This window comes from Myotis brandtii, unplaced genomic scaffold, assembly GCF_000412655.1.
Source record: "Myotis brandtii unplaced genomic scaffold, ASM41265v1 scaffold8, whole genome shotgun sequence".
NCBI lineage: Eukaryota > Metazoa > Chordata > Mammalia > Chiroptera > Vespertilionidae > Myotis > Myotis brandtii.
The window spans coordinates 7,314,608-7,339,423 of NW_005371219.1; the positions used below are offsets into that span (position 1 = coordinate 7,314,608).

General features: G+C 38.7%; 1 protein-coding gene across 1 annotated transcript in view; it reads left to right on the forward strand.

Annotated features, from left to right (window-relative positions):
- Positions 1 to 24,816, forward strand: part of AK9 (adenylate kinase 9) — a 119,359-nt gene that overhangs the window by 60,257 nt on the left and 34,286 nt on the right. Inside the window, exons 19-28 of the mRNA XM_014531391.1 lie at positions 2,075 to 2,151; positions 5,105 to 5,254; positions 9,109 to 9,189; positions 9,882 to 10,085; positions 10,441 to 10,562; positions 15,250 to 15,462; positions 17,238 to 17,498; positions 18,814 to 18,938; positions 20,710 to 20,929; positions 23,376 to 23,441. Of these exons, the coding sequence (XP_014386877.1) occupies positions 2,075 to 2,151; positions 5,105 to 5,254; positions 9,109 to 9,189; positions 9,882 to 10,085; positions 10,441 to 10,562; positions 15,250 to 15,462; positions 17,238 to 17,498; positions 18,814 to 18,938; positions 20,710 to 20,929; positions 23,376 to 23,441 (1,519 nt within the window). The remainder of the gene's footprint in view (positions 1 to 2,074; positions 2,152 to 5,104; positions 5,255 to 9,108; positions 9,190 to 9,881; positions 10,086 to 10,440; positions 10,563 to 15,249; positions 15,463 to 17,237; positions 17,499 to 18,813; positions 18,939 to 20,709; positions 20,930 to 23,375; positions 23,442 to 24,816) is intronic.

Genomic DNA, 24,816 nt, shown 5'->3' on the forward strand with positions numbered 1-24,816 from the left:
TACCTCTGCACTTTACTTCCGCACCTCCTCTGAGTCTCAGTGTGCTTTTCTCTTTCCTTCTAGTTGTAGAATTTCCACTCAGCCAGCCTTCCTGTGGTTCTGGATGATGTCCGTTTTGTCTTTTAGTTGTATTTTTGTCTTTTAGTTGTCTTTTAGTTGTGCGAGGCAGCAATTTCTGGTGTTTACCTATGTCACCATCTTGGTTTCTCATCGGTTATGTTGTTTTTTAAAATATGTTTTTATTGATTTCAGAGAGGAAGGGAGAAGGAGAGAGAGATAGAAACATCAATGATAAGAGGAATCATTGATTGGCAGCCTCCTGCACACCCCAAACTGGGGATCGAGCCCCCAACCTGGGCATGTGCTCTGATGGAGAATAGAACCATGACCTCCTGGTTCATAGGTTGACGCTCAAAACACTGAACCACACCGGCTGGCCTGTGTGGTAATGTTTTTTGAAGAGAATATATGTGACTAGATTTTCAAAGGAAGGGGAAAGGGATGTAAAGAATGCTGAATGTAAGAGAATGACAGGCCTATAGAACAGTCTTTTTTTTTTCTTTATTGATTAAGGTATTACATATGTGTCCTTATCCCTTCATGGCCCGCCACCTCCCCACTCATGCCCTCAAGACTGCCCCAGCCCTAGCCATTGTGGCCCAGAGCATCGGCCCTTGCACTGAAGAGTTGCAGGTTCAGTTTCCAGACAAGGGCACATACCTGGGTTGCAGCAGGCTCGATCCCCAACCTGGCTCTCTCACATTGATGCTCTCTCGCTCTCCTCCCTCCTCTCCACTCTCTCTCTAGAAATCAATGCAAAAAATATCCTCAGGTGAGGATTAGCAACAACAATAATAACAAAAGACTGTCCTAGAGTATGTTGCTGATATGAATGGGCTCTACTTTACTTACCTAGTCCCCTATTACCTAGTCCCCTATTGAATACTTGGAACAGTTGTTCTTAATGTTATTTTTTAAAGATGCAGTCATTTTTAAAAGAATGCAACATTCTTATACATGTTTCCTTGTGCAATAGCAAGCTGATTCCTGAAGGGAAAATTCCTAGATATAAACTTTCTAGCTCAAAAGTATACACATTTTCATTTTTAATAAATATTGCCTTTCTGCACCATTTCACTAACTTTTTTATACCTGTCTTCACCATTAAGCAGGTTTAGTGCTTCCATTATAATGAAAAACAGATTCCCTCCAGATACTGAAGTTTCCATATTCTAAATCTCTTTAAATTTCACATAATTGCTCTGACTACAAAGATCAATTTACAAATTTTCAATTTATTTAATATAGAAAAAGATTTAAATGCAAAAAAATTAAATAAAATTTAAAACTTATAATGCCATCATCCAGGTAACTAATATTAACAATTTGATTAGTTTTCTTCTAGTGTTTTCATCATTGTTTACATACATTTAAAACACAAAATTAAAATTCTATTATACATAGTTTTATATTACACTTTTTTATTTAAAATTATATTGTGAACATTTCTTATTTAATCAGAAGGAAAAAGTGGTACAATTTCTCATATTTCCTTTTTCAACTAGAGAGTACTTTATTAATTTTTAAAGGTTTATTAATTTTTAAAAGTTTCCTAATATGCTTGACTGGCATAGCTCAGTGGTTGAGGGTCGACCTATGAACCAGGAGGAGGTCACTGTTCGATTACTGGTCAGGGCACATACCTGGGTTGCCGGCTTGATCCCCAGTATGTGGCGTGCAGAAGGCAGCTGATCAATGATTCTCTCTCATCATTGATGTTTCTTCCTTCCTCTCTGAAATCAATAAAAAAAAATATTTTTTTAAAAAAAGGTTTCCTAATAGTTACAGCTTTTCAAAGTGCAACATTCCAAATTGTCTTCAAAAAAAAAAAACAAACCCTGAAAATTAAGACCTCTATATGAAAAAATTAAACATTTACATTATGAGGTAAAAATATAATGAATTTTATGAATGGTTTTCTCTTTATTTTTACCACTCAGCCTTAAATTCTGTAATTTTGTGAGATGTCTGAATTTCCAAAGATAATTAAATTTTGAACTTTTTTTAATTTCAGAAAAATCAAAGAAGAGGCATTGAGAATAGAAGAAGAAAATCAAAAGCTATTGGCAGCTCTGAATGTGAAAACAAAAGGCAAACATAGATTGATATGGCTAATAATGTGTTATTTAATTTTGTTTTATTATTGCAAGCAACCTCAGTATTTCGGTGAATTATAGAAAGGGTGACCACATTTCTTTATTTGCCCATGAGAGTCCAGGTTTATGGCTATGGTCCTGAAGTATTTATTTGACCTGCTTTCATTCTCAATATGTTCCAATTTGGATAAAAATTATATGGTCAATGGAGTAATGGATCATAGAAAAAAGACTCCTGACACAGATGCCTACTCATGCACATTAAGAGTTTCTTTTAAGACTACAGTTCTTAACTTGGAATCTATGAATAAAATTCAGGAGTCTATGAAACCGATTGAAAAAATAATTACAATTTTATTTTAACTAACCTTTAACTAAAATTTAGTTTTTCCTTCAACTAGTAATTCATATAGGTAACAGACCACAGTAGTATTAGTGATAATTTAACTTTGTCACCAATAGAAATGAAGACATCACATTACAGTTTTATATATCTTGTTTATGCTTATCCTGATTCCCAAATTATGGTAGTTGTTAAGCCAGCTTCTGGTTTTTGTTGTTTAATGAATTAGTAAAGGTGCACTATTTTCTAATAGCACAATTTATTTTTGAAATCTTGATGACTTACTTCAATGTAGTTGACTTCTTATGTATTTTGTTTTATGAGATTGAAAGCATTAATCTAAAAAGGTGTCCATAAGCTTTATCAGACTGCCAAAGGAATCCAGGGCTCAAAAGCGTGAGGAGTATCTGTTTCAGTTGTCCATTGCTGTGAAAAAGCCACCCCAAAACTGTGAAACAACCTCCTTTTCATTATACACAAATTCTGCGGGTCAGGAATTCAGGCAGGGCTTATCTCTGCTCCCCAGGGACCTCGTTCTGACTTAAGGAGCCACCTTGGAGGTGGATCCTCTGGCCCCACACAAACCTTCAAGTGACTGTGGCCCTGATTAACATCTTTCTGATGACTTCCTGAGAGACCCAGGGTCAGGACCACCGATAAGTCACTCCCAAACCCCTGACTCCAGAAACTAGGATAATACATGACTATTGTTTTAACAACTGTACAGTAACTTTATTGATTTCAGAGAGGAAGGAACTCAGATTATCCACGAGGGTACTAGAAAAAAAGTATTAGAACTTTTTTTTTTAACCAAAAGAAAGAATTTAGTTGAAAGACATTTTGAGTTTCTGGTGTAGAGTACTTAACTCCCAACCCAAACCCTGGTAGGTTTTAGCAAATTATGCTTCTTCCTCTTGTGTATCACCGTAAAACTCCCCATGTAACACAAAAGATTCACCACATTCTAAGTCACATATTTGGAAGCCACCGGCTCTGCGGTCCTGGTCAGACCTTGAGATCTAAGGACACTTCAGGATACTTTTCTCTGGGGACTTCATCACCCAAATTTAGATGAAAATTCCGGTTCCAGAGGTATCACACACCACTTCAATGTGATTCTTGGAAGGCACTCACTGGGAGGAAGTCCCACAAGAATCCAGAAGTCACGTTCATTTATTTTTTCACAGCATCTTTGCATATAAATTACCTTGTTTTTCAGTCAATTTCATAACATAGTAAAGGAATTGGAAGATGGATTTTCTGACTCCACCATTCACCCCATCTTTTTCTTGAAAGTTTTCCATGCATATATTTCTGATAATGGTCAGCAGCAACTACAGAAAATTTGAAGTTATGCTTTCTAAATTTCCATTTAACATATGGATTAGCATACTCTATTATTCGTTATTAGCTAAAAGAAAATATAGAGTCTATCCCAGTGCTGCATAATGCAAGCCACATATGTAACTTTAAATTTTCTAGTAGCCAAATAAAATGTAAAAAAGAAACAGGTTAAATGAATTATATTTAATATGCGATATCCAAAATACTATTTTGACATGAATGCAAAAATTATATATGCTATAGTTTACATTCAATTTTTAATATCTTTTTTAAAAGATTCTTTTATTGACTTTTAGAGAGGAAGGGAGAGGGAGAGAAATAGAGAAACACTGATGTGATGGACATGGACAATAGTGTGGTGATTGCCGGAGGGTGGGGTGGAGGTGGAAGAGGGCACGGAGGAGATAAATGGTGATGGGGGAGGATTAAAAAAAGAAAAAAGAGTCCTGCTGGTGTAGCTCAGTGGTTGAGCATTAACCTATGAACTAGGAGGTCACAGTTCATTTCTGGTCAGGGCAAAAGCCCGGGTTACGGGCTTGATCCCAGAAGGGGACATGCAGGATGCAGCCAATGATTCTCTCACATCATTGATGTTTCTCTCTCTCCCTCTTCCTTCCTCTCTGAAATCAATAAAAAATATATTTTTTAAAAAAAAAGAAAGAAGGAAACATGGATGTGAGAGGGAAACATCACAACCCAGGTATGTGCCCTGACTGGGAATCTAACCAGCAACCTTTCGATGCACAGGACGACACCCAACCAACTGAACCACACTGGCCAGGACTACATTCGATGTTTCATTCTAAATCTTTGAAATCCATTGTGTATGTTATGTTTATGATGCCCCTCAGTCTGGACTAGCCACATTTTAAGGGCTCAATAGCCACATCATTCAGTGGCTACATATCAGACAGTGCATGCAATTCTAGCCATTCCCTCTTTGAATGGACATTTGAACCGTTGCCATCTTTTTACTGTTACAATACTTAGGGCTACTGAGAACATTTCTTGTTTTAAATGAACCCTTAGGCTGGTGCTCCCATAGCACTCTGAGTCTATGGCTATCATCCTTTACCACTACATTTTAATAGGTAAAATATATGGGAAATGTATCTCTCCCTCCTGAAACTCCCTGCGCCAGAGGACAGGGCGCCACTCTTTACTCTTTGTGTGAGTCTCAGCACTTATCAGAGTGCCTCGCACCCAATTAATATTTTTGACCTAATCTGAACAATAATTTGTTTCTTCTCATTTTCTCTAGAGGTCGACGAGGCTGACCTTGAGGCTTATGGGGATGTTGAAGGTGAGGAGGGTGACATTCCTGAAGTGTCTGAGGCCCTTGAGGAGACCGGGGGGCTCTTAGCAGAGGAGCCTGAAGCTTCAGAGGTTCAGGAACCAGAACCTGAATCAGGTTAGACTTCATTGACAGCCATGTTCTTAGTTCTACTCGTGTCCATTGGGGTGTGTGTGTGCGTGTGTGCGTGTGTATACTTGTGTATATGTTAAGAAAAAGGAAACAGACTAAAAAGGAGATGAGCCCACCCCCGCCCCGAGAACAGCCACTTATTTCCAATCCCACAGTTTGAAGTGTCGCAGGAAAGCCGACGCTGCCCCGCCCATCCTTGTGCTCAGGAGCAGGGCTGCCTATGTCATTGGTGGGGTATGTTGTCAAAAAGCAGGGAATGTGCCACTAAAGGTACTAACATATAAAGCTTTTTTTTTCCTTCTACAATCTCTCTCTCAATTTGTCATGGATTGATTTTCATTGCTATATAATGTCATTCTAAAAGAAAAATTAAAAATCTAAATTATTAGTGTGAATTTTACCATTCATCTTTATATTGTGCAAGGTCATTTTTAAATGAAAATACAAGAGCATTTAACTCATATGCAGAACCACTGGAATTAACACAATTCATATTTGGCAGCTCATACATGCATATGCATTTCGTTCTTACCAGGTTACTGGTAAGTTTTGTGTATAAAACTAACTCAGTTTTTTATTTCAGTTCTTAATATGCACATATTCTACCAACACTCTCGACCTTTAGCTTCCCAATGATGAAGGAAAGACTGAAAGAAAAAGGAACACTGGATTGTCCTCTTTTCCTTTCCTTCTATGTCATCATTTTCAGCCTAAGTGTTTAGCTAATACAGGAAAGTGCCACAAGTAAGAAAGGCTATGATGGGGTTCCGTGGTCATTCATGTCTCTCTGAATGCTATCACCTGCTTTCTGCATCTGAAGCAAGTTCTAGTTCAAAAGGAAAGCATGGTCTCTCAGCTGGGTCAGCATCTCCCCCTGCCTGCCCCCATCACTCAGGCATACTTACTCCTCCACATCATGGGTCCCCTGGAATTCTGGGGCATCAGGAACTCTCATGAGAATGAGATGACCAGGACTGGCTCACACATATTGTGCATATCTCTGTCCATATTCATGCTCTATTGTGCCATTGGAGCCTCTTTGGATTTTGTTTACAAAACACAGTTCAAAGATAGAATTATTAAAAATTTCAGATTGACAACCAAAGAGCATTAAACTGTGAGGCCATTCTGCGTGAGAGACCGTGCAGCTGCCCAGGCCACACAGCCATGGCGCAGCCTGCTGCCGAGGTGCCGTTTGGTGGGTTGGCGCAGGGCCAGAAGGAGTCGTTGGGCAAAGAAAGTCACTCTCAAGGCTGGAGAGTGGGCTTAAAGCAGCAAGTTAAGATACCCAGCATGTGGGAGTGAGGCTCACAAATGCTCCCAAGTACAGTTAGTATTGGATTTGAAACTAATGCTACAAATGAAAGGTCTTCAAATACCTGCAGCCAAATCCATCCTGTGGCAATTAAGGGCTAGGAATCTTCTGTCAGCTGGTAGAGGAACTAGGACGAAGGGGAGTTTTCACCCTGAGAAATCTCAAGTTCAACATAGATCATTTTTACTACAGGAATTGGCATTAGCTTTATGAGGCAAAAGTATAAAATCACATAACCCTTGTGCCCAACAGAGGAGCTAGCAAGATGAACTCCTTCAGTTTCCTTTTTTTTTTTTTAAATATATTTTATTGATTTGGATGAACTCCTTCAGTTTCCTTTTTTTTTTTTAATATATTTTATTGATTTTTTACAGAGAGGAAGGGAGAGAGATAGAGAGTTAGAAACATCAATGAGAGAGAAACATCGATCAGCTGCCTCCTGCACATCTCCTACTGGGGATGTGCCTGCAACCCAGGTACATTCCCTTGACCGGAATCGAACCCGGGACCTTTCAGTCCGCAGGCCGACACTCTATCCACTGAGCCAAACCGGTTTCGGCTTTTCAGTTTCCTTTTAAGAGTCCCACAGCTCTATTGACTTGTGTTCCCACCCAGAAACTTCAGTATTTTCTTCAGTACCTAACCAACTAGGCTGACTATCTCCCATTCACCTACCTTTTGCAACAAGACAGGCCATAAAAGGAAAAGGGAGCCCACTGCATGGAAGAACATATTTGCCTATGATACATCTGATAAGGGGTTAATTTCCAAAATATATAAGGAACTCAGACAACTTAACAAAAGGAAGACAAACAATCCAATTAAAAATAGGACCTAAATATGCCCTAACCGGTTTGACTCGGTGGATAAAGCATCGGCCTGCAGACTGAAAGGTCCCAGGTTCGATTTCAGTCAAGGGCATGTACCTTGGTTGCGGGTACATCCCCAGTAGGAGGTGTTCAGGAGGCAGCTGATCGATATTTCTCTCTCATCGATGTTTCTAACTCTCTATCCCTCTCCCTTCCTCTCTGTAAAAAAAATCAATAAAATATATTTTTTTAAAAATAGGACCTAAATAGACACTTGTCCAAAGTGGACATACAGAAAGCCAAGAGACATATGAAAAAAAAAATGCTCAAAGTCACTAATCATCAGAGAGATGCAAATTAAAATGACAGTGAGATATCACTTCACACCTGTCAGAATAGCTATCATCAACAAATCAACAAATGACAAGTGCTGGCGAGGATGTGGAGAAAAGGAACCCTCATGCACTGTTGGTGGGAATGCAGACTGGTGCAGTCATTACGGAAAACAGTAAGGCATTTCCTCAAAAAATTAAATATGGAACTGATATTTGATGCAGCAATGCCACTTCTGGGTATATATCCTAAGAAATCAGAAAAACCAGTCAGAAGGAATATATGCAACCCTATGTTCATAGCCCATTTTACAATAGCTAAGATTTGGAAACAGCCCAAGTGCCCATCAGCAGATGAGTGGATAAGAAAGCTGTGATACACTTACACAATGGAATACTATGCACCTGTAAAAAAGAAAGAACTCTTACCATTTGCAACAGCATGGATGGACTTGGAGAGTATTATGCTAAGTGAAATAAGCCAGTCAGACAAGTATCACAAGATCTCACTCATGTGGAATCTAATAAGCAAAATAAACTGTTGAACAAAATAGATCCAGACATAGGAGCATTGAATGGACTGTTGAATCTCAGAGGGAAGGCGGGGATGGGGGAATGGGATGGGAAGAAATTAACCGGGAACTTATGTGCATGTATGCACAGCCTATAGACACAGACAACAGTGTTGGGAAGGCCTGGGAGGGGCAGGTGCAGGGTAGAGGGAGTCAATGGGAAAAAAAGGAGGACATCTGTAATACTTTCAATAATAAAGACAATTTTTTAAAAAAAAAGGAAAAAAAAACACCATAAAATACCAAAAATGAATAAGAGAAACAGACATCCATTAAATATGACACATCAAACATATTAGAGTTCTAATATCCACAAGTATCTCATAATTAGTATTTACTAATGTAACCGGTCTAAGGGATGATTTAGTTGTATTGCCTTTTATCTCCTTGCTGTTTCTCTCAGGGAACTTCCTTTTGCTGTTCTAAAGCCAGTCTCCCACTCCTTTTAGGGTCAGTTCTAGCTCATGCAGACATGACTGTTTTCAGTCAGAATTGTATGTACCATGTGTCAGTTATCCTGGTCATGGTCCTTTAGTATATTTAAGAATATTCTTCATTTTCTGCCTTATACTATTAGATATTGTATGTCATACTTTACCTAACAAGAACTATATTTTCAAATAGACATAGTATACACAATTTAGACTATGTTTAAAAATTTTCTTTGTGCCAAAATTTTCTTCCTCTCTGTAGAAAATCAATGAAAAAATATATTTAAAAAAAAAAAAAAAAATTTTCTTTGTGCCAAAATTTTCATAAAAGAAACAATGTTTTAAAATTCAAACACTAACTATTAGTTTTCTTTCCTCAGAGTCTACTGAGGAAACTACAGTTGGAACAGAAATTCCAAAAGAATCCAAAGAGGGTCTGGAAATTACATTATCTCAAACAGGTTAGCTTATAAAATAAAAGTAGTTAGTGATAAAAGTGCTTTTCGTATTCTCCCACAAGGGTCTAGTCCAGCCGTGGGCAAACTACGGCCCGTTTGAAATGAATAAAACTAAAAAAAAAAAACACCGTACCCTTTTATGTAATGATGTTTACTTTGAATTTATATTAGTTCACACAAACACTCCATCCATGCTTTTGTTCCGGCCCTCCGGTCCAGTTTAAGAACCCATTGTGGCCCTCGAGTCAAAAAGTTTGCCCACCCCTGGGACTCTAGTCCCTTATTTTAGGCATAGTACCAACTTCCTACTTATTTCTTTGTACATTATATGCCAGTTGTGACGCATTATGTTTGATTTAGCTTATTACATCAGAAGTATATCTAACCATCTAATAACACTGTTTTTCATTAAATTTTATTTTATACATTTTATTATAGTTAAAGTTGCCATATGAAATACATAGTAATTACCCAAATAATTTTATTAATAGGTAATAATTCATCTACAGCCAATACATGGAATGGAGCATAATTAAAAATGAATTTATAAATATACATTATTGCTGAGGACAATATATGTATTTCTTTCATATGTTTTTAAAAAATTACAAAGTATAAATTATTTTGGCAATATGGGTCAAGATACCATGTTTGAAGCCGCTTTTTTTTTTTTCTTTTCTTTAACCTTTATTCAGAAGTTGTACTACCTGAGTTTCCTGAAGACACTTATCCTGATGTTCCTGAGATGGAACTACTTAAAGACGAGATAAAAAATTATGAGGCCAACTGGAAAAATCTGGAATTAATCATCAATGACTCTTTCTTTCCAATTTTCAAGTTGGAGATTGCTGGCCAGACTCCAGAGGAGCTATTTCAGAAAGCAGTGGAGACTATGGAAAGTAAGGGCTGTGATCCCACCATTGACTGTCAAGAGCAGGTGATATGAAAAGCACTGTGCAACTCTAAGTCTCTCTTGATGGCCCATAAAGGAGAACATTCAATATACCTAGGGATGATGTTTAAAATATTTACCAATTCTCATAGCACAGGCACATGCCAGTCAGAACAGCTGAGGGGCACAAACAGCACTGGCCAAACTGGCCAATTGTCCCTTTAAAAATTCTAAAGGCCAATCTGCATACACATATCAACTAAGAGATCAGTCACTACAATTAAGTCTCCTAATCTTTGACGACTGCAATATACGCTAATATTATTATTCTTTCAACTCTTTCTTTTTTATTTTTTTTACAGAACCTTTTCAGTATGCTGCTTGGGAGTTCAATATAGAAGATTATGAGGAAGAAACAGAAGACCTCCAGGCCGAAGCGGAGGTTGATGAGGATCTAGAAGAGGAGGAGGAGGAGGAGGAAGAGGTATGAGTCAGTGGGCCATGCTCCCTCGGAGGCTAGGGAAGTCTCTCCTTTCCGCTCCAGCTCCTTCACAGGGGTCACAGCACTGAAAGGGCGCGTGTCCAGAGTGGTAGTCGGCTCTCTTGGACCCCAGGAAAGCAAGCAGGCTTCCTCGGTTTTACACATGAACATTTTCAACGCCCTTTGCCTCCACCCCAGCTTCCCTTGATCCCTGAAATGCCAGGGCTGCTTAGACAGTATGAAAAAATACGTCCATGAAAAAATAAAAGGGAAATCTTTTCCATTTTTTCCATGGAAAAGCTATAGATATTAGAGAGAGAAATATTCTGTAAGTTCAACAGAAGTGGGTGCTTTATGTACAATACAGCAGTGGCATCTTTGAGGGGCTGCTCGCATGATACTAATGAGTGGTATTTTCAAACAGGAACAACTCATTTGCAGCCCCAGTCTACTCCCTGGTCACGAGAATTTTGATAACCATTCTCAATTGATAGCCACCTTATTCAGGCATCTATCAAATATAAAATAGGAAGTGATTTTTTTTTAATTTGGGGCTTTATGAAGGAAACAAAATGATGTAATAAGTTAGATAATCATACAGCTGTAATTAAGTTAAACCCAAATATATGTGTGTCAAACAACAAATGTCATGTAGTGTGATTCTGATAACTTCCAGCACTTTAGCACTAAGGAACTGCTGAGCCCTTCAGTCAGGGTGGCTAACAGATGGTGGGCTTGTCCTGCCTGTACTGTGTTCAGGTTTTCTCCTGCAGTCGTCCTTCTGCCATTCTTCTGTATCCTGTTTTGTTTTGCAAGAGAATGTCTCTTTCTTGTGTCTGCAGACAATTCTCAAGCTGTCTGTAATATTCAAAACTTGTATTTTTAGGTACGGTCTTCATTGAAAATAGTGTCCTTACCTCACTTCCACTCTTCCTAATTTACCACAACACAAATCAGTTTTTCCTGTTGTATTAGTTTCCTCAGGCTGCCATAAGAAAGTGCCACAAACTGGGAGGCTTAAAATAACAGAAATTAATTCTCTTATGGTCTCGAGGGAGAATTCTGAAATCCAGGTGTCAGAATGCTCCCGCTGAGGCTCTAGGGAAAATCCTTCCTTTCCTCCTCCATCCTCTGGTGGCTCCAGATAGCCCATAGCTTACGGCTGCTTGACTCCCCTCTCTGCCTCTGTCTGTGCATGATGGCCTTCTCCTCCTCTGATCTTTTCCTTCTTTTAGAAGGACACTCATCATGGGATTTAGGGACCACCTGGTAATAAATTGTAAATATTATCTTGAGATCCTTGATTACATCTGCAAAGATGTTTTCAAACAAGGCCAATATGGCTGCCAGGAGTTCTTAAATTACATCTGCAAAGATGCTTTTTTCAAACAAGGCCAATATGGCTGCCAGGAGTTCTTAGAAATTTTGACCTAGGAGGCAAAAGAACACTCTATCCTGACATCCACCTGGAAAATAGCAAGAAAGAACTTTGCTTCTCCCATCTCAGTCAGTTGCCCTGACTAATCACAGTAACTAGAGGACTTAGTGTGTGAGTGAACCAGCCTTGGTAACATGCCCACCCAGTGACTATGAAGTGGGGAGTTACTGTGATGGTCTGGGCCACTTGAGTTCCTTGGAATTCGGAAGAAGCAGTTCTCCATGAGAAGAGGGAGAAAGGTTCTGTTACTAGAAAAAGGAAGAAAGTTGTTATACAAACAAAAGCAAAAGACATACACCACATCATAAGAAAAACTCTGGGAAGATATGTACTAAAATCTCAACAGTCATTCTGGAGAAGATGGAGTCAAGGGCATTCCGTTTACCCTCTAGCCGAAAACAACTGAGAAACAAGATAAAATATATGAAACTGTTTTCAACACATGGGCATGGCTCAGTGAAGCACAGTGGTCCTAGAGATGGGAACAAATGAGGTACACCCCACGGTTTCCCCACCTTATTGTCTGTAGGTCATGTGCCTTGTCCAGGCCATGGTCCAGGGAGGAGCCACCTAGGCCAGTGACGGCGAACCTTTTGAGCTCGGCCTGTCAGCATTTTGAAAAACCCTAACTTAACTCTGGTGCCGTGTCACATATAGAAATTTTTTGATATTTGCAACCATAGTAAAACAAAGATTTATATTTTTGATATTTATTTTATATATTTAAATGCCATTTAACAAAGAAAAATCAACCAAAAAAATGAGTTTGCGTGTCACCTCTGACACGCGTGTCCTAGGTTCGCCATCACTGGCCTAGGCAGAGACTTCCAAACTCCTTTATTGGAGGAGACAGGGCAGAGAATCCCAGGACACAAAGCAGTTAGAGTTCACAGGGAAAAGACCAGAAGAAAAGATGTGCACACAGGGAGAACTCCAGAGACCTGCAGAGCAGAGTACTGGTCAGCCCTTTGCCGGTTAGAAAACTATTGGAGAGGGGGGGAGGGCAAAGGAAGTACCACCTGATGAGATTAGAGCAGCCGTGGGCAAACTAAGGCCCTCGGGGCGGGGCCCGCCCGCTTTTAAAGAAAAAAAACAAAAAAAAAAAAAAAAAAAAAAAGACCGTACCCTTTTATGTAATGATGTTTACTTTGAATTTATATTAGTTCACACAAACACTCCATCCATGCTTTTGTTCCGGCCCTCCGGTCCAGTTTAAGAACCCATTGTGGCCCTCGAGTCAAAAAGTTTGCCCACCCGTGGATTAGAGGGACCAGTACTGAGATCTCAAACAAGGCCAGAAATAATGCCTGTTCCCACTAACCACTGGGTATTACTAAAAAGGGTCTAAGCCTCAGGGATGGGGATAATTAAACCTGGAATAGTGCACAGCAAAAAATAAATAAAAAATAAAAGAAGAACTGCTGATACATGTAACAATCTGGATGAATCTCAAAATTATTATGCTAAGAGAAGCCAGACAAAAGAGAAATCATACCGTATGATTACATTTGTATAACATTATAGAAAATGTAAACTAATTATAGTGAGAGAAAACACAGCAGTGCTTGCCTGGGAGTGGGGTGGGTAGGTGGCAAATAGGGTTAGAAAAGAGGCATGAACAATTATGGTCTTGATGAATATGTGGTGATGGTTTCAGAGATAAACACATATGTCAAAATTACCAAATAGCATACTTTAAATATGGACAGTGTTTTAATGGCATTTACACCTCATAAAGCTGTTAAAAGTATTAATGGTGGTTATAACCACCATTATCGCTAAATGATGGACATATAAGTAATTTTTATTTTTTAAATTAATTAATTCTTGCCTCTCCTCCATCTCTTCTTTTTTCTCCTTCCATAATACTTATTATTGGTTAGGTCTCTTGGATCTATCCTCCAAATATCTTATCTTTTTCCTCATATTTCTCTGAAATCAATAAAAACATATTTTTATTGATTTCATAGAGGAAGGGAGAGGGAGAGAGAGATAGAAACATCAGTGATGAGAGAGCCCACAACCCGGGCAATATATATATATATATATATATATATTTAAGAGAGAACTCATGGACTTGGACAACAGTTTGGTGAAGGCAGTGGTGGTGATAGAGATGTAAGAGGGCAGAGAGGGGATAAATGACTTAAATTTTTTAAAGAAATATTACGAGTGTTAATATAGTATTGGAAGGAAAAGGATAAGAGAAAATTTTTATTCTTTTTTTTTTTAAATGTATTTTATTGATTTTTTTACAGAGAGGAAGGGAGAGGGATAGAGAGTTAGAAACATCGATGAGAGAGAAGCATCGATCAGCTGCCTCCTGCACACCCCCTAGTGGAAATTTTTATTCTTTATGCACTGTGATGTGTTTTGAATAATTTTATAATAACCATGTATTTTATAACAGAAAATTACCTTTAATGTACTTCCATTTCTTTAAATAAATTGCAAGAATTCTTAAAGACCTTTACACAGTTTCTTTATTTTTCATAAATAAAAATATGTTACATATTTCTAATTGTAATGAAATAAAATATTTTCAAATTATTCTGTTTTTTAATTGAATGTATTGAGGTGATTACATATTCACTTAGTAGAAAACAGCAAATCCTGAAGCATCTCCCATCTCATTTTCAATGGGTACGAATTTGTGACCCTGGCTCAGCTTTTACTTCTTAATTCTATTTTAGAAACTGATTCTGTACCGAGCACAACCTGGGATTTTTCATTATACCCATGTCTGTGGAGGGCTGGGGACATCCTGATTCTCAGTGCTACTTTATGTTCTTTATGAAAATAAAGAAGCTTGGCTCTGGCCAGTTTGGCTCAGTGGATAGAGCATTGGCCTTCAGACTGAAGGGTCCCAGGTTCGATTCCGGTCAAGGGCATGTACCTTGGTTGCGGGCACATCCCCAGGAGGGGGTGTGCAGGAGGCAGCTGATTGATGTTTCTCTCTCATCGATGTTTCTGACTCTCTGTCCCTCTCCCTTCCTCTCTGTAAAAAATCAATGAAATATTTGGGGGAAAAAAAGTAAAGAAGCTTGAGATGTGAGCTTAGAGGGATATAAGAAACTGATTTTTTAATTAATTCATTAAGTGGCCAGTATAAGAACTGGCCTTTACAAATTGTTTTAAGTATGTATTGTTATGGTTTAAATACTATTTAAGAGACATTTTTAAGTTCCCTCTTTAGTATTGCATCAAAATACTTTTTAAAAATATTCTCCAAATGTTAAATAATATTTCTAGAATGAAGACAGAATGAAAGAGAAGAAAAGACATTTGGGAGACACAAAGCACTTTTGTCCAGTAGTTCTCAAAGAAAACTTCGTCCTACAACCAGGCAACACAGAAGAAGCAGCTAAATATCGAGAAAAGGTCTACTACTTTTCAAGTCCTGAGGCTAGAGAAAAATTTATGGAGCATCCTCAGGAGTATGTGGCTCACAATGAACCATTAAAGGTGAAAACTATATTATTCTTATCCTAATGATTGCTCCTGTTACCTTTTTAGGGACTTATTATATCCACCATTTTATTTGATAGTGAAGTTCCCAATCTGATATAGCAATATAGTGAAAACATCTAAGTTCCAAGAACAACTTTTTGGAATATAACCCAAAATAATTATCAGTTTTGATTTCTACTGTAATGCCTTGTGTCAAACCAGTACTTAATAGCTGTCTCTTTAGCTGAAACAAAAAGACACAGCTGAATTTATTGTTTATAAATCTATTGAATTTATTGTATTCCTTAACCAGTTAGTCTCTCTGAGCAGAGCAGTCTGCTGATCATAAGACAGGATTCGGGCAAGTATGGGATTCACAGGTTCTTGGCCTTCAATGGGTTGACATCCTCTGTGGAAGGGTGATTACTCAGGTGAGACTGCTGTTAATCTGGTTCCATCCAGAGGCATGATTATAGGGGCAAATTCATGCCCGATTGCTTGACTCTCAAGAGCAGGATGACCCTGATTCAAAAGATTGCAAAAGAGTGTTCCGAAAGGTGAGTGGTCCTTGTCAATTAAACTGTTTTAAACTGGTTTAAGTAGCTGTAGAACAATCAATCTTTTCCTAAGTTTGTAGGGACATTTTTATCCTTCCTTGTTTCCCACTTTGGAACAATTTTCTACATTCTTTAAAAAGTATTTTATTAAAGTGCCCAGCTGGCTTGGCTCAGTGGTTGAGCATCAGCCTATGAAAGTGGAGGTCATGGTTCGGTTCTGGGTTGGGGCACATGCTGGGGTTCTGGGCTCTGTCCCCAGTAGGGGGTGTATGGGAGGCAGCCAATCGATGATTCTTTCTCATCATTGATGTTTCTCTCTCTCTCTCTCTCCCTCTCCTTTCCTCTCTGAAATCAATAAAAATATTTAAAAGTATTTATTAAAGCCAAACACAAAAGAACAAATACTGTACAATTCGACTTATACAAGGTACCTAGAATAAATTTATAGGGACAGAAAATAAGAGTGGTTGCCAGGGGCTGGGAAAAGGGGAGAATAGAAGTTGCTGTTTGATGGGTACAGAGTTCCAGTTTTGGGATAATAAAAAAGTTCTGGAGAGAGATAGTGGTGATGGGTGCACAACATTATGAATATACATAATGCCACTGAATTTACACTTAAAATGGTCAAAATGGTAAGTTTTATGTATATTTTAACGCAATAATAAAAGAACATATTGTGGCGATATTTTATTCATTTTTAAAAACAAAGCACACACATAGTAACACCAGCTCTAAACAAGTCTTCATATTTATGTTTTACTTTCCATCTTCTTCCACATGGGTATATATTGTTTCTAGTGTATATAGTATTTATAATATTTTCTCTTAATATTATATCATAGAAAGTTTATGTATTTCTATAGAGCTCATAATGGTTTGACATACCATTTCAATATAAGTTGTTAGACTTTTTATCATGCTAAAAATGTATCTTTCCATTCTTTGTAAATTAAAACTTAAAAAAACCCCAAACTAATTCTATTTTATTAAATGCCTTTTGGCACAAGATATCAAAATAGTCTTATGATTGTTAATGCTCCCTAAAAACTACCGTTGATGTAATGCATCATGTTAATTGATCTCCTAATGTCAAAACAGCCCTGAATTAGTTAAGTGATAATTCAGTCTTAGGGAAGGCAGTTAATTAACCTCTTTTTTTTTTTAATAGCTCAAAACTTTCTTTCCTTTATTCTCCCTTACCCCACATCTCCCTGACCCATCCCCCTGTGGCAGGCTCCTCCATTAAGAATATGCCTTCTGGGTCCCCGTGGCTCTGGCAAAACTATCTGTGGAAGACAGTTAGCAGAAAACTTGGGCATCTTTCACATTCAGTTTGAAGAATTTCTACAAGAAAAAATGATGCTCAAAACTGAAAAGAAAGTTGGACCTGAATTTGAAGAAGAGGCTGAGGAAGAACAACTTGCAAAACAAGAACTTGAAGAGCTTGCAATTGAGGCCAATGTCACACTTGAGAAAGAATATGCAAATAAGCCGGTAGTAATATTATAACTCTCTTTGCAGATAGTTGTGTTTGCTGGTATTACTTTTGGAAAGTAGGATATAAGGGGTGTAAAACTCTATAAAGTTTCCAAGAAAAAGAAAAATATTAGCCTGTAAAAGTCATTTAAGAGGCATCCTCCCCATGTTAGATACAAATCTTACTGCTAATCTATAATTAGCAGTAAGGGACTCCCCCCCTCCCCCGCACCCCAGTGCATGATTTAGCAGTGAGGGACCCTCACCCACCCCAGTGCACGAATTTTCGTGCGCCCAGCCTCAAGTCTATAATATAAAATTACTGTTTCGCATGACTCCACTAAAAACCAGAAACGCTTTCCCTAACAAGACTGTTGTATAGCATTAATTTGGGGCTACATTATTTGATATATCTGAACTAGACTCTAAGGCTTTTTATTATTGTGTTCTCTGTGTTTTTGCTTTGTCATAAATAGATAGATAGATAGATAGATAGATAGATATAGATATAGATAGATATGTATGTATATTTTTAGAGAGAGAGAGAAGAAGGGAGAGGGAACAAGAGAGAGAAACATCGATGTGAGAGCAAAACATCAATCAGCCGCCTCTTGCACACCCCCCACTGGGGATTGGCCTGAAGCCTGGGCTTGTGCCCTGACCAGGAATAGAACCGGCAGGCAACCTTTCAGAGCGCAGTATGATGCCCAACCAACTGAACCATACCAGACAGGACTCTGTTTTTGTTATCATGTATCATAAAAATCTGCCCCAGTGCCAATGGGAATCTCAAAATATTAATTTCTCATGATGCCTCATAAGAAAGTTTGTATGGCGCTCTTAGGTGGTTTCTATCTAGGGTTGTAATTCTAACTCACTTTTTAACCATTTCTGATATAGCAAGACCCTTTTCTTCTCAAAGGACCCACTGTAATTGGATCCAGGTACAGACTGTATTTCAGATGACTTCCTGGCTAGCCCATTCTTTAATCAGGATCTACTTTTAGTAACTATAAGATAGATGACAAAAATCATTTATAGATTGAACAAGGTTTTAGCAAAAAGTGATGAGACAGATATCCTGAGGTCATGTATGAAAATCAGTTATGCTAATTGCTAGTAGCTCCTCTTAGCTACAGTAGATATAATTTAATATTTAAAACCATATAAGATATTGGTTTAAAGAAAAAAGCATAAATATTAAAAGGTTTAAAAGCAACAATATAAAAAATGTCCTGAGAAAAAACAGGTGTCATCTTAATCAACTATGTAATAGAGTATTGTTTATTAATATAGTTTTGAATTTGTTTTGTTTTCTGATTTTTGTGTTCAGCCTCCAGAAGTGCAATTTACAGAAGAAGAAGAAGCAATCAGATTATATTTAATGGAAAATGAAGCATTGCCTCCCGAAATTCTAGAAAACATTCTTTCTGAGTGGTGGCATAAAGAACCAATACGGTATCTTAATTTATATAGGATTATACATTGATTGACTTTTATTTGCCTTATTCTCAAAACTCTAAAACAGTGATGGCGAACCTTTTGAGCTCGGCGTGTCAGCATTTTGAAAAACCCTAACTTAACTCTGGTGCCATGTCACATATAGAAATTTTTTGATATTTGCAACCATAGTAAAACAAAGATTTATATTTTTGATATTTATTTTATATATTTAAATGCCATTTAACAAAGAAAAATCAACCAAAAAAAAATGAGTTCGCGTGTCACCTCTGACACGCATGTCATAGGTTCGCCATCACTGCTCTAAAATGTAATACAACATAAATTTTAAAATGTTCTTCTTTACTCTCATGTAAAGTAGTGATTCTATACATTAAAAACATCTGGGAAATTATTATTTTATATATTTATTTTTATTGATTTCAAAGAGGAAGGGAGAGGGATGGAGAGATAGAAACATCAATGATGAGAATCATTGATTGGCTGCCTCTTGCACGCCCCCTACTGGGAGTTGAGCCTGCAACCCGGGCATGTGCCCTTGACCAGAATCAAACCTGGGAACCTTCATTCCCCAGGCCGACGTTCTGTCACTGAGCCAAACCGGCTAGGGCTGGGAAATTATTTATAAAATACTGATGCTAGGCCCCAACCCAAAATAACTGAATCAAAATCTTTGGGAGTGTAGCCATTTTTATGGAAATTTGCCCATTTAATAAGATAGAAAACATTTTAAATGCCAATTAAGGGCTGAAACTGTCAAATGTTAATGAAAGCTCTGTTCATATTAAGAAAACATATCTAAATATAAATAGTTAAACAAACCAAATTTTAGATAAGCATAATAAACTTTCATTCACAAGGGGACCAATAAAGCAAGGCCAAGTTCTCAAAGCCTAATTATTTGTTTCGTGTGTGTGTGTGTGTGTGTGTGTGTGTGTGTTTGTATGTGTGTGTGTTTAAATATATTTTATTGATTTCAGAAAGTAAGGGAGAGGGAGAGATAGAAACATCAATGATGAGAGAGAATCATTAACCGGCTGCCTCCTGTACGCAACCTGGGCATGTGCTCTTGACTGGAATCAAACCTGGGACCTTTCAGTCCGCAGGGCAACGCTCTATCCACTAAGCCAAACCAGCTAGGGTAAAGTCTGATTGTTTTATAGTTAGTTACCTCACAAAGAACATGTGTTAGCATTGTAGTTATTTTCATGATTCTTCAAGTTTCATCATACTTAAACAAGTTTGATAAGCCTATTTGGTTATAATCATCTTAATACATATGAGCCAGGATACATACATACATAATTGTCATGAGTTACAAGGGGACCCAGGGAAGGAAGTATGAATTGTCTCATGAAAGGAAGCATCATTAAAAGAAAAACTACTGAAGGGTGGCTTCCCACTAAAGGTCAGCTGGTCAGACCTACTTCTTTATAAAGGGTAACAAGTTCCTTAGGCTGGCATTCCTCCTAGGCAGAGAATTTATTTTCTCTTAATTTTCATCAAATATTAAGACTATTTATAATTAAAGAGAACTTATCTACATTATAAATATAAGAATAAAATATTATAATTTTAATTTAATTCAATACATTTGAGAAAAGACACATCATGTTTATGCAAGTAGAAATATTAAAAGAACTAAGAGAGATTACTTTTTAGACTACTCATTGCACATCTTATAGAAAGTTGAGATCAATACTTTTTTCATTTTTAAACTAATATTTATAATGTAATATTTAAAATAAATTATGCAATTCATGCCTAGTTCCACAGGTTTTATATTAGATGGTTTCCCACGATATCCTGATGAGGCCCAGCTTCTAGGGGAACATGGATTTTTCCCAGATGCTGCTTTTTTAATACAAGTTGATGATCAAGATGTTTGTGATCGGCTCCTGCCTCCCCAAATTGAAAAGTGGAAACTGAAACAGAAGAAGAAATTAGAAAGGAAAATACTCATTAAAGAAATGAAGGCAAAAATCAGGGTATGTATCTCGTAAAACAGTTTTAGAGTAAATTTTTTCAGTATCCTATATAATACTCCTATATAAAAAAAGGGTAATATGCAAATTGACCCTAACAGCAGAACGACCACGCACCCAGTCACTATGAGGCGCACTGATCACCTCTCGGTCCTTTTCCCTACCTGGCAGGCTCTGATCGCCCGATGGTGAACAGGGAACTGGGGGTGGGTGGTGGGGGATGTGGGTGGCTCCAGGCCAAGGCCCCCACCCCGCTGGTCGCCCCACACACAGAGGGCGACCTGAGGCAGGGGCAGTGGTGGGGCCGGCGAGTGGACAGGAACAGCCTACCTCTCGGTCCCTCCCCCTAGCCATCAGGCTCTGATTGCCCGATGGCGAACAGGTTACTGGGGGTGGGTGGTGGCAGGGGGCAGGGCCAGCTGCGGGCAGCTGGAGAAGATGGCCCTGATCGCAGGCCAGGCCTAGGGACCATACCCATGCATGAATTTCATGCACTGGGCCTCTAGTTAAATTATAAAGTGGTCTTTACAAAAATGTAGTTTTCTGATTTTAATAGCATAGTCAATATGAAAACACTCTTCATCAAATATTAAGAATATTTATGATTAAAGAGTTAAGATTTATTTGAGGCCTATGTGGTTATCAACATGTTAATATTTCTCTCTCCAAGGCAAATAAAATTAAAGATTTTGGTAGCACCAAAGTATCCCTATATCAGACACAGGTACATAATGGAAGAGGCAGCAAGTGAAGCAGACCTTAAAACACAAAAAATTAAAATTATCAGTGGTTTTTTTCACTAGCTCCTGGAATTATGACACCATCCATTAAGGCTATGTAAGCCTGTGGTGAAACAGATACAGATATTAGCTTAGAACATCTTTTCTAAAACTGTAATGTGAGGAGTATTCCATAAAATGTTCAAAAGTGTCATAGGAACCCAACAATTCCACTCTTAGAAATCTACCTAACAGAAATGAAAACATGTCCACATAAAAATATGTATATGAATGCTCATAATAACATTATTCATAATAGCCAAAAAGGAGAAACAACCCAATGGCCATCGACTGATGAACGGATAAACTAAATGTGATAGACATCCAGATAGAATACCTGAGTTCTTACATACAAAGTAATTCCCTCTGAGGGAAACACACAAAGTAGCTGAGAGAGTTTGTACCTTTTACCTCTACACATTGGTTCAGATCTTTCTCAGCCCACACCTAGCACTCCTATAGGGATCTCCTAATTGTCCTTCTGGCTTCATCTCTGGTCCCCCTAGGTCAGTGATGGCGAACCTATGACACGCGTGTCAGAGGTGACACACGAACTCATTTTTGGGTTGATTTTTCTTTGTTAAATGGCATTTAAATATATAAAATAAATATCAGAAATATAAGTCTTTGTTTTACTATGGTTGCAAATATCAGAAAACTTCTATATGTGACACGGCACCAGAGTTAAGTTAAGGTTTTTCAAAATGCTGACACGCCGAGCTCAAAAGGTTCGCCATCACTGCCCTAGGTCATCCTTCTGGTCATCTCCAGGCTACTCTTCCTGACACTTCCTAAAACTCTGACCGAGCTGCCCTCTTCGGTCTGAACTCATTGTTCTGTCATTGGAAGCCGACCAATCTTGTTCCAAATCCTTTTTCTACCCTTGTTCCTGAGTTAGAACAAATACAAACCCTCCTCTGCAGCACCCAACATACCATGTGCTTTTCCATTTCCTTGTCTGGAAGTTTTTTGCATCATCCTCCACGAGCCCTGTGACGTTACATGAGTTAAATCCTCTGACTTTGCTAACTCACCTATAGAGTAGAATAATACTGTCTACTTTGCATGTTTTAAGCAGAAAAATGTAAGTATGTCCAGTATTTATTGCAGTGCTCCTAAGAGTGATGACATCTAGCAAACATACAATGGTTAGTTAAACTTCACTAACCACAACTTATTTGAGTGAAAGGATCAGAGGGAAAAATAGACTCAAAATATGCATGTGTGTTATTGTGCATACTTCGCATTTCTTTGTAGTACAGTGTTCTCTATGTATGTTATGAAAACGCAAAGGAGACTGTATTATGTTTTTCCAACTATACAGTTAAAACACCTTCTCACCCTCTAAAGAGCTAGAGAATCTCTTTGGGGGCTCAAAAACTAAATGAATTCCATTCCATTGAGTTTTATAATTCTGTCTACAAATCTTTCTTGAGTGTCAACAAAACATGAATTCTTCAGAATGTTTACTCACTAGTTGCCAGATGAAAACAGCAGGGTCCTGCTGGCCCAGACCTGAGCCCCAGAGCATGTCTTCAGGCACCACTCTAATCTCCTAGGACTTAAAGGGATTGCATTTGGAAAGCCCTGAGCCAGTGAGCCCCCAAACCTCAGTGGGCTCATTAGTTTCCATTATTCATTACAATTTTTTAATGTCTGTTTTTTTATAGGATGATATGATTGCTAAAAGAAGGGCTGAACTTATAGCAGAGAAAGAGAAAAGAAGGAAAGAGGAGGTAAGTAAAACACTTTTTTTAAAAAAAAGCAGGACACCCATTGTGTGTATGTGTCAACAGTATAAAATAAAAAGAGGCATTAAAAAGTATTGAAAGAAATAGAGTTTATGTGCAAGTAGTGAGATTATATATCATTTTAATTTTTTTTATTGGGGGGGGGGAGTTGGCCCTGGGGGGCCTTCATGGAGACCAGGCTGCCAGCTTCATCCCAGGGGAGGAGCGGAGGCTCTGGCCCAGGTGGTTCTGCGAAAACCTCAAGGGTGGGCACCTGGCGGCTCCAGAAGAACCCTCAGCTTAATTACTTAATCACACCCCAAGAGTAATCAATCAACCCACAAGTATTTAAATGGATACCCCGCTAGTGAGGCTCTGGCCCAGCTGGTTCTGCAAAAACCTCAAGGGTGGGCACCTGGCGGCTCCAGAAGACCCCTCAGCTTAATTACTTAATCACACCCCGAGAGTAATCAATCAACCCACAAGTATTTAAATGGATACCCCGCTAGTGAGGCTCTGGCCCAGCTGGTTCTGCAAAAACCTCAAGGGTGGGCACCTGGCGGCTCCAGAAGACCCCTCAGCTTAATTACTTAATCACACCCCGAGAGTAATCAATCAACCCACAAGTATTTAAATGGATACCCCGCTAGTGAGGCTCTGGCCCAGCTGGTTCTGCAAAAACCTCAAGGGTGGGCACCTGGCGGCTCCAGAAGACCCCTCAGCTTAATTACTTAATCACACCCCGAGAGTAATCAATCAACCCACAAGTATTTAAATGGATACCCCGCTAGTGAGGCTCTGGCCCAGCTGGTTCTGCAAAAACCTCAAGGGTGGGCACCTGGCGGCTCCAGAAGACCCCTCAGCTTAATTACTTAATCACACCCCGAGAGTAATCAATCAACCCACAAGTATTTAAATGGATACCCCGCTAGTGAGGCTCTGGCCCAGCTGGTTCTGCAAAAACCTCAAGGGTGGGCACCTGGCGGCTCCAGAAGACCCCTCAGCTTAATTACTTAATCACACCCCGAGAGTAATCAATCAACCCACAAGTATTTAAATGGATACCCCGCTAGTGAGGCTCTGGCCCAGCTGGTTCTGCAAAAACCTCAAGGGTGGGCACCTGGCGGCTCCAGAAGACCCCTCAGCTTAATTACTTAATCACACCCCGAGAGTAATCAATCAACCCACAAGTATTTAAATGGATACCCCGCTAGTGAGGCTCTGGCCCAGCTGGTTCTGCAAAAACCTCAAGGGTGGGCACCTGGCGGCTCCAGAAGACCCCTCAGCTTAATTACTTAATCACACCCCGAGAGTAATCAATCAACCCACAAGTATTTAAATGGATACCCCGCTAGTGAGGCTCTGGCCCAGCTGGTTCTGC